The sequence below is a fragment of the Artemia franciscana genome, chromosome 2, assembly GCF_032884065.1.
Source record: "Artemia franciscana chromosome 2, ASM3288406v1, whole genome shotgun sequence".
NCBI lineage: Eukaryota > Metazoa > Arthropoda > Branchiopoda > Anostraca > Artemiidae > Artemia > Artemia franciscana.
The window spans coordinates 15,348,549-15,359,644 of NC_088864.1; the positions used below are offsets into that span (position 1 = coordinate 15,348,549).

At 33.8% G+C, this 11,096-nt stretch overlaps 1 protein-coding gene across 1 annotated transcript in view; it reads right to left on the minus strand.

The window, feature by feature from the left end:
* The window catches only part of LOC136037781 (dynein axonemal intermediate chain 4-like), a 34,664-nt gene extending 23,568 nt beyond the window's left edge, over nucleotides 1-11,096 (minus strand). Inside the window, exons 1-4 of the mRNA XM_065720615.1 lie at nucleotides 11,015-11,096; nucleotides 9,273-9,309; nucleotides 3,505-3,651; nucleotides 882-985 (exon numbers count right to left, since the gene is read on the minus strand). Of these exons, the coding sequence (XP_065576687.1) occupies nucleotides 882-985; nucleotides 3,505-3,651; nucleotides 9,273-9,279 (258 nt within the window). The 5' untranslated portion in view covers nucleotides 9,280-9,309; nucleotides 11,015-11,096. The remainder of the gene's footprint in view (nucleotides 1-881; nucleotides 986-3,504; nucleotides 3,652-9,272; nucleotides 9,310-11,014) is intronic.

Below are 11,096 nucleotides of genomic sequence, written 5' to 3' on the forward strand. Positions count from 1 at the left end.
TCATTGATCCTCAATGTGCCTTAGGGCTATATCATTGCGTAAGTAACACTCGAGGCCAAGAAATTAATTACGTAAGAGTTCATTGATCCTCCAGAGTGCCTCAGGGAATGGCCTTAACAAAGAGTTTATTGATGCTCAAGAATGCCTTAGGAACGATATTGACAAGTGAGGGACTACTTACTTTCTATTATAGGGGTATAGCCCTCGAAGAAGTAAAATATAACATACTACTCCTAGTGTGTGGGGGCAAGAAATAAGCAAAGTCTAGGCAAATCAATTGTAAAATCCACATAATCTATTGTGTTATACACCAAGATTTTCTGATTAACCCGCTCTTCCCCACACACTTGAAGATAATTCAGAGCAATAAAAATCAGCTGCACGTAATTAATGCATAGTCAACTTTGAGCTGCAGATATTTTTATTCACAGTGCCACAATTTTGATGATTGATTATACAAACTAAAACTAATTAGTTCATGGTACTAGGATAAATTTCATTGAGAATATTTCTTAACATAAACGGCACCTATATTTATCAAAAAGATATATTGCTTGGAGTTGTTTAAAAGAAATGCGTGTTTAAGTTTGATCACAGTTTAAATAATTTAAAAGTTTCGGAAACTTTTGTGTGGAGCTACCTCTTATTGAGCCTTCATTCATATTTTGATACCTTGTTTCAATATTTTGAAAATATGCATAACGGTCCATATGCGACGTGACATGATGTCTTTTTCGAAAAATATTTTATCTTAAATGTAATTGTTAAGTAAACAGTAATATCATTTTTGATTCGTCTTATTTTATTTTGGTTTTTGATATTTTAAGAATACGCAAAAATTAAGAAAAATGGACACTAAGATAAGAGACAAAATTTCCCACCGAATTTTTGTAGTTATTTTCTAAAAAGGTTACTGACGTTCCTTCCAAATGAGCTGACTTGTAGCACAGCAGCTTTCCGGTAGTTGTCTCTGCAGGACCTTCCCCTAAAAAAATCAAATACACTCTGTTTTAGTGCCTATAGTATGCCAAAAAGATCCCTTATCCTTACCATGTCTCAGAGAAAAAACAGACTTGGGCAACTTTTTAATTTATCAAGCTCTTAAATAACTCGAGTAAAATTCCACTCATCGTCCTAAAAGTTAGCCTGTTGAGGGTTGGGGTGGATACAGAAACTCTCGAGTTCATAGTGTCAGATGCAGCTCACAATTTATGAAAATGTAGGGAGAGGATTTTTTCGGGTTATTTTTGTGACATTAAAAATAGTCAATCTAAACGATATTTTTTTAGTTTTTTTTTATTTATTCTTTCTTTCTTTTTCTTTTTTTCTTTTTCTTTAGTTTTCTTCCTTTTTGTCTTATTCTAGGTTCTTTTTTTTAGTCTTTTTCTTTTTTAGTTTTTCCTTTTTTATTTTTATTTTTTTAGCTTTTCCTGTTTTTTATTTTTTCTCCCTTTTAGTTTTCTTCTTTTTTAGTTTTTTCTTTTTTGTTTTTTTTAGTTTAATTTTTTTTTTAGTTTTTTCTTTTCAAGTTTATTTTAGTTTTTTCTTTTTAGTTTTTCACCTGCTTTATTTTTTTTCATTTTTTCTTTTTTAGTTTTTTTTTCTTTTTTCTTTTTCTTTATCTTTTCTGTCTTTTTTTAGTTCTCTATTTTTAGTTTTTTATTTTTTATTTTTTAAGTTTCTTTTTTTCTTTTTTCTTTTTTAGTTGTTTTGTCTTTTTTAGTTGTTTTGTCTTTTTTAGCTTTTATTTTTTTTGTTTTTTTCTTTTTTCTTTTTGGTTTTTGCTCCTTTTTTAATTTTCTTTTAGTTTTTTTCTTTTTTTTCAGTTTTTTTTTATAGAAGATATTTTCTAATTCCTTTATTTTTTTTAGTTGCTGTGATACTGCTGGTGATCACAGCAGCTAAGATTACAGGTCAAAAAATGGAAGGTATGCCAGGCACTGATTTACTAGTGACTGTAAGAATGCTCAAATATATGCTAAAAAGCTCAGGGTGGAGAAGAAGTCATGGAATTATAAATACTTTTGGCATAACATACTTGTTCTTCCGACATTTAAATTGTTCTTTTGAGGACATTTAAATTTTTATAAAATGGATGGCAGGTGCGTATGAGAATAGTTAATATAATTCATTAGATTTTGCCCCTGTCTGTTGGGTTTACTAGGTGCTGAAAAGCTTTTTTAGGTTCTAAGTTGCGGCTAAGCCAAAAGATATTGAAACAATCCCCCATAAATCACTCGTTTGAACCTCTTGGATAATGAAGTTGAATTGCAGCCATCCTTGCCCTTCTGATGACATTGACGAGAGGACCCTTTAATACTATTTTACCTTTATGGCGACTCTAGATGAGAATACTCTAGATGAAAACACGAACTGTTTATTTGTATGGTTTTTTTGGGGGTTGATCGTATCAATCCAACGGTTCTAGAAGCTATGGAAGAAGCTCAAACAAACGGAAAAAAATTTCTAGTGCCCTTTATCAGTGATGAAAAGATTGAATGACACCTAACCGCCAATGCTCATTTTATTCCCAAATACGTCTCATCAAAATATTAGGATAGCCATTTTAATTCTAATTTTAGATTAGGATAGCCTTTTTAATTCAAAATAGTTGGAAGATCCAATAACTATGCTTTTGGTGATGACATGACTCTCCGTAGTCAATGGAGAAAAGGCTGTAAGTTTCGCCATTTGCCCATTTTGTACGCATATGGAATTTGTTGTTGAGAAATCTACGGAAATTTCCGGGACAATTTCCTGCTGAATGGGGGAGATTTTCCTTGGTTAGAATTATGAGGGGGAGGGAGGTTACTGGGGGTCTTTCAGCGAGAAACGTTACAAGGAGGTATTTCCAGGCATTTTTTGAAAAACAGTTATAAATTAAATAAAAGCGACAAGCTTTTTAAACTGAAAGTAAGTAACAATATTAAAACTTAAAACAAATATAAATCGTTCCGTACACGAGGAGGGCTGCCCCTTCTTTAACCCTCGCTCTTTAACTTTTTAAAGTTTGACTTTTGGTTTTGATTCTTTAAGAAAGGCTGCTAAAACATAAGGGACTTTGATTTTGAGTCGGAAGTTAAAGAACTCAAAGACTTCGGTGTAAAGAGTGAGACTAGAGGAAGGGGAAGCCCCCTCATATACAGAATAATTTCTGTTTGTTTTAATTTTTAGTGTTGCTACTTACTTTCAGTTTCAAAAATTTGTTATTTTTATTTAGGAGTTTAAAAGACTTGCTATCTTTTCCCTTCGTCAATCGTTCCTACATTTGTCGGTAACAGCATAAGGTTTCAAGCTACAGCCGGGCTATTGTAAGTTTAAACGAGACCATTTTCATAGCAATTGTCGAAAAACTAGTCATAATTTGTATATCTGCAACATTTCGTATGCTTAGGATACATTGCAGTTGTCTAAAGTTGTTCTCATGATAATGTTTATAAGCTGGTCTATTGCCTTTTATTTTGTATTTATGACGATTCTGAATGAAAAACATCAATTACTTACTAAATTTTTCCCTTGGCCATTCATAGCTACTAAGTGTTGACAAAGCTCTGAGGTTCCAAGTTGCAGCTAAGCTACGGCACATAGAAATCACGACATCTTCATGCTGAGCTTCTGGGAAATTCTCATATGTACCTTCACTGTATGTGTCTACAAAATGACATATTAATATTAAGTACAAAACTAGACAGCATTTATATCTATTAACAATAGTATTTTCGTATACGTAAATATTTGTTAAGCTTGTCAATCAATTTTTACAGGTAAGAAGTACACATCGCTCACTTATAAACTTTTCTACGTCCAGATTTTACTGACCAAGCCCCCCCCCTAATGAGATAGTAATCATGGCATTAGAGCTCTGAATTCTTATTTTAAAAGTAACTTCAATTGGGTCTAAATAGAACAAAAAAGTTTTTTTTAGGGTAAAAATAGGTAAATACCAATGAGACAAAAACAAATACAAGTCAACCATGGTGCTGAGAAGCTACCGCATTCTCAGTTTGGACTTTATTTGTTGTAGCACTTTTTTTCCTTGCTTGAAAGATAAACCTTTTGGGAAATATTAAAAAGAGAATTCTTTGAATATTTTAAGCCTAGACTAAATTATATAAGAAGTTTACATTTCAGAGGGAAATACAACATTAGGACAGAATCAAACCTAAACCGACTAAAATTACAATTTAGAATAAAGTATGACTTTGAGCGGTTATGTCACAAATTCATATTACAATATTATAAGGACATCAAATTTGAATCGGCCACAAATAACAATTTAGAACAAACTAAAACTTGAAGCAAATATATCACAGGTATACACTACCCACAGAGTAATATACCACCCACCTAAAACATCTTTTAAGACTAGTGATATATATACTTTTACTGATGATATTCCTCCCTTAATTTGGTTCAAAATCATAAATCGAACAGGATTTCTTTCTTTTTTTAACATTGAAAAAAATAACACGGAAAAATTTTGAAATCTTTAGAATCTTTTGTTTGGCGTAACTGCTAAAATTAATCAGAATTTTTTGGGGGTGAGTGATTAAATACCCGGCCCTCTTGAAAGTCTCTACCATAATCCTTTCCATATGGACAAGCCAGAACAAATACGGGGGAGAAATTAAATTTACTAGGTTTACCCTAGTACACAGTGGTTAAATAAATTATATATCGTGTCAAACTCTGCAGCTGTTTATATCTTTCTAAGGATTAAATTAAAAAAGAAAATTTTTTCCACCTGAAATTAAGGAGCAACATTATACCTTAAAACAACCAGTATTGTTACCTTTATGAAGGGGATTGCCCCCTCCTCAACACCTCGCTCTTTACGCTAAGGATTTTTAGTACTTTTAAAAAAAGCTTCCTATTGTTCCAATTAAACGGCCCTTGTGTATCAGGAGTCGTCCTTAAAGAATTTTGACAAAATTCAGACTTTAGCGTAAAGAGCGAAATGTTAAGGAGGGGGCAATCCTCTTCATAAACGTAATAATTTCTGTTCATTTTAAGTTTTAATGTTGGTCCTTAATTTCAGTTGAAAAAATTGTCTTTTTTTAAATTTAATTTCTGATCGTTTTTAAGCAATGCCAGGAAGTCTGGCTCCACCTCCACGGAAAGATACACCTCCCACGGAAATATCCTCTAGATAATTAAATCCTGGTGAAAATTTACCCCGGACATTTACCCTTAACAACTGCACCCGTAAAATTGAGACGGTAAAGAGAAAGTAAGACATTTAAAAAGAATTTTGTATAGGAATTCTGTATAATTTCTACTGACAGGTTCATCCCCCAGAGACTTTCCTCCCCATAAAAAGTTCCCTCGTGGAAAAAGTCCCAGCAAAAACTCCCTCCCCTCACCCGAAAATGTATACATACTTTGCAACAACAAATACTATGTGCAAAAAAAGGGCAATTTTTATGACTTAAAGACCTTTCTCATGGGCTGATGGGGGGGGGGGGGAGGGGTCATGTTATATCCAAAGGCCAAAAGGCCCAAATTTTGAGTCACTTAAAAGGGCATTAGAATTTCAATTTTCATTCAAATGAGCCGGCTCACGATATTCTAGGACCACTGAGTCGATACAATCATCCCTGGGGAAAAACATACAAAAAAAAACCAAATAAAACACCATCAATGATCTTTCTTTTGGCAAAAAATATAAAATTCCACATTTTTGAAGATAGAAGCTTGAAACCAGTACAACAGGGTTTAATGATAAACTGAATCTGATTGTGTGATTTTCATTAAGATTAGAATATCTTTAGGGGGTTTCCTCCCCATCCTTTTTGAAAGTCAGGCAAATTTTCTCAGGTTCGCAGCTTTTAATAAGTGAGACTAAACTTAATGAAAATTATATATTTAAAATCAGCATAATAAGCCGACTCTTTTTATTTTAAATCAATTTTTAACTGAAAGTAAAGAGCGACATTAAAACTTAAGACAAACAGAAGTTGTTCTGTATATGAAAGGGACTGTGCCCACCTAAACGCTCCGCTCTTTACGCTGAAGTTTCTGTTGTTTTAAAAAGTAGGGTTGTGACAAAGAGTCAAACTTTAGCGTAAAGATTTGGGCTTTTAGGAGGTGACAGCCCCTTTCACATGCAGGTTAGTTTCTGTTTATTTTTAAGCTCAATGTCACTCCTTACTTTCAGTATAAAAAACTTGTCTTTTTCTTTAATTTTTCATCGTTTTTGAATTAATGCAGGTTATGAATTTGTCTCACCGTACATGAATAATTAAAACGAAATTTGTATATTACTTTTACTTTTTTCAAACGAATAATAAGCTTATGCTAACCTAAGTTTGATTTTATGTTTCAGTTGCTTAAGAATGACTCTGAGTCGCAAAAGATAGCATCTTTTGAAAGTTAAAAAAAGAAACTTTAGCGTAAAAGCGAGCTACTGAGCAGAGGCAACCCATCTCATGTACGTGTTATTTTCTGTTCGTTTTCAGTTTTAATGTTGCTTTTTACTTTCAGCTGAAAAACTTGTTTTTTTTTTATTACTGACCGTTTTTTAAATAATGTCGGGAAATTCAGCTCCCGCTCCATGGAAAATTCCCTTCTCCCACGAGAAATTTCTCCATGGAAAGATTCTCCCACGTAACTTAAATTAGCGATATTTGCGAAACTAATTTTGTAAGACATAGTAATAAACAGTCAAAGAGGTCGAAACTATTTCTGTGAAAATAAGAGTCGCAAGTTGAGCAATTCTCAAATGACTGAAGTGCACGACAGAAAAGATCTTTAAAAGATATACATTATAATTTAAGCTCGTTTTAAGTTTTAATGTGATTCCCTACTTTCAGTAGGAAAAAACCTGTTTTTTTTTTTATTATTTAATAACATCCACAAGCCGAAGACATACAATATCTTTCGTTTATCCTTACATAATTATCATAGTTATGAAGCTGCTTAATGTAAAATTAAATACTAAGATTGACTGGAAAATAAGTCAAACAAATTATTGCTTATATCGGCTATTATTAAAAAAAAAATCGAACTCTAGTGTACAGAACAAGATGTTGACGAGGGGTCAAAATTCTTCATATGTGTAAAATGAGCGGGTTTGCCCCCTAGTCAAGAACTCGCTCTTTACGCTAAAGTTCGAGTTTTGTTCCAATTCTTTAAGAATGACCCTTAAATCCCAAAGGTTGTTTAATTAGAATAAATAGCTCTTTTGAAATTGCTAAAAGTACTTTAGCGTAAACAGAGAGGTATTGACGAAGGGACAAACCCTCTAATGTAGGTAATAATTTCTGTTCGTTTTAAGCTTGAATGTTACTCCTTACTTTCAGTTGAATTTTTTTTAAATTTAATTCCCGATCATTATCTAAATTATACTGGGACATTCAACGCCCCCTTTGTAGAAATTATCTTCCCTAATGAAAAATTTCTCAAATGAAAGATCCTCCCACGTGACCCAATCCTCCAGACCCCCCCACTACCAGAAAAAATCCCCCTGAAAATATCTGTATGCTTACCAATGACCAATACTATACGTAAACAATGGGCAACGCTCATAACTTGCAGCCCTTCCCCCATTGGCTGTAGGGGTTAAGTCATCCTCAAAGATATAGCTATTACATTTTTTGACTATGCTGAACAAAATGGCTTTCTAGAAATTTTGATTGGGTGACTTTGGGAAAAAATCAGCGTGGGAGGGAGGCTAGCTGCCCTCCAATATTTTTATTCACAGAAAAGGGGCACTAGAACTTTTGATTTCCGATCAAACAAGCCCTCTCCAGATTTTCTACGATTACTAGGTCGATATGATCACCCATGAGGAAAAAACAAACACTCATCCGTAATCTTTCTTCTGGCAAAAACAACAACAAAATTTCACAAAAAAACCAAAATTTCAAAATTTCAACTTCACGTTTGTTACAGTGGTAACAAACTATAAGTAAGTAGCCGAAAGTCTAAAAACAGAATTTAGATACCAGCAGATACATCCTGGGACTGTGGGGGATTAAGTCGCCCTCAAAGACATAGTTATTCGGTTTTTCGACTATGTTGAACAAAATGGCTATCTCAAAATTTTGATCCGACGTTTTTGGGAAAAAATGAGCGTGGGGGGGCCTAGTTGCCTTTCAATTTTTTGTTCACTTAAAAGGGTACTATAAATTTGAATTTTCGTTCGAATGAGGCCTCTTGTGAAATTATAGGGCTACTGGGTCGATATGATCACCCCTGGGGAATAAAAAAAATAAAATCGCATCTGTGGTCTTTCTTCCTGCAAAAAAATTTCAAAATTTCCCATTTTCACAGGTAGGAGCTTATTAGCCAATCCCCCGATCCCCCTCCCATCCAGAAAAAATACCCCCTGAAAATATATGTATACCTACAATAACCAACGTTATATGTAAACAAAGGACAAAGCTCATAACTTGCAGCCCTTCCCCCTGGGACTGTGGGGGATTAAGTTGTCCTCAAAGACATAGTTATTAGATATTTTGACTATTTTGAACAAAATGGTTATCTCAAAATTCTGATACGGTGACCTTGGGAAAAATGAGCGTGGGATATAATCCTAATAAGGGGGTTAATGCCAGATTTGTCTCTCACTTAATCGATAATTTGCCCTCCAATTTTTTGGTCGCTTAAAAATGGCAATGGAAATTTTAATTTCCGTCCGAACGAGCACTCTCTCAAAATTCTAGGACCACTGGGTCGATACGATCACCCCTGAAAAAAACAAAACAAATTAACATGCATCCGTGATCTTTCTTCTGACAAAAAATACAAAATTCCACATTTGTGCAGATAGGAGCTTGAAACCTCTACAGTAGTTATCTGATACGGTGAATCTGATGGTGTGATTTTCATTAGTATTCTATGACTTTTAGAAGGTGTTTCCACCTTTTTTCAAAAATAAGGCTAATTTTCTCAGGCTCTTAGCTTTTGACGGGTAGAACTAAACTTGGTGAAACTTATGAATTCAAAACCAGCATGAAAATCCGATTCTTTTAATGTATTTATTGGTGTCAAACTTTCAGTTTTAAGAGTTTTGGTTACTATTGAGCCCCCTTACTTACAGTTCGTTACCACGAACTATTTGATGTATATTGGTATAAAAACTCCGTTTTTTAGAGGTTCAGTTACTATTGAGCCGGGGCGCTCCTTTGTTAACGGTAAGTTCGTTAGCTCGAACGGTTTGATCTCTATGTAAGACAATGTTATAGTATGTAGTTTAATTTAGAAAGCGTTAGAAATCAGAAACCTACGGAAAAAATAGAAAATAAACTTGTGGATTTCAAGACACTTACCATACATTTCCCAGGGTGTTACATATGCTCCTTTGTCCTGGAATTATATGTAAGAATTAACGCTCATACATTTTGATTAACATTTTGTGATTCTTAAAAAGCAATCAGCCATATCACTGTCTAGAAAACCATAGACGACGACTTAAAATCATGACAATACCACTTGTTTAATAATTGGGTAGGTAACTTTGACTCTCCGCACAATGAATTGGAGAGTGCTTCACCCTCCTCAATTTGTGTCTGAATTGGTATTTTTTTTTATTTATTACTATATGGCAATTGATTTACACCCATCCCAGCACACAAATACTAGTGGGTAAGAGATTTTCCTTTTCTTCCCTTGCCTTTATCCAAATTTTCAGATTCTCCTTCTGGGAATTATCTAGTCAAATGTTCATTTTTTTTCATTTTTCATTGGCCACCAAGACCTCCACTGGTTGAACCTGGACATATCTATTTTTTTAATACAATAGTTATATACTTTAACCATAGGTCTATTTTTTGTGGAATTCAACACATTTAAGAGATTATTAACCTTATTCTAAAAATTTCATTATTTTCACATACAGAAGAACATCTAAAATTATGACTAAACCTGTCTCTCTTTTCCTCGTGTTAATTTAGCACTCCCGTTGTTTTTCTTTCAATCCAACCGTCCTGTTGCAGAATTCCGGAGATTTCGGGTTTCCTCAATATTAAAAAGTTTTCAAACTTCCCAGAAAACTGGATAGCAGTGAATTTGACCTTAGCTTGATATTACAAGACCCAGAAATCGAAACCGGGTGGATCAACACACTGTAGGGTCGATTCAGGGACCTTAGTAATCAAGAAGTGTCGTTAATTCAATTACCCTTTGATATGGAAGTTTTATTGAAATCTATGAAACCAGACTCATTGGAATACAAAGCAGAATCTTCATGAGTATCAGAGGATTTTTCAGGGCAGATCTAATACTAAACAAATGTTGATTTTTGGTCAAACTATCACATTTTTTGTATTCTAGCATACCCTTCTTATTGAGTTTCCCTTTAATAGGGTCCCAAGAAACGGCTGTTGAAAGAGTCGCTGCAATTTAGGTATGGGAGGGTAACCCAAATCAAAAACATGAGCTTTTTTTGTATTTCTACAGACAATTTCATGCTAAAAAATGGAAACCACCTGTTTAATTAATTTTTGGTAATTTATCGTCTTCCCGCAATATATTCCTGCCCATACATACCAGTTACGTTGCGATATTAGTACATGCAGCATTAGAGCGGGACGTTAGAGGTGCATGTGATCTATGACTTGCTATATTTTTTTGCAATATTTCAAGGTTTGTGTTGTTTTATACTTAGCTCATTGGGCAAATTTATGTTCATTAGGTTCTAGGTGTGTTGTCTACAAAAAAAAAAATTATCCAAACAAAGGGTTGAATATTAACACACCTAAAACCTAAGGTACTTTCTAGCTCCTTTTGATCAATCAGAACTATTTTCATACAAACATTGATAACTTTGAAGGCCACACTGCCTTTCTGTGACAAAAGTATAACCCTATTTTGAACTGTTATACAACATTGATATTAAGAAATATATATTATATAAATGATATTATAAGATATTCGGTGCAGTTTCGAAAAATAACTCCGTAGGAAGAGGAAATAAAAAGTTTAAAGACCCACTGATGCAGTATTCCTGGCATTTCGACTCACACTCCACTGCTAACAAAGATTCTTACAGAAATTACGTGTTAATACATACCTGCTTTGAAAAGGGAGAAGCTTGACTCTTTTTGGCAATCTTTAAGGTCGAGCCGCATTGAGTATCTGCTACTTTATGTGAG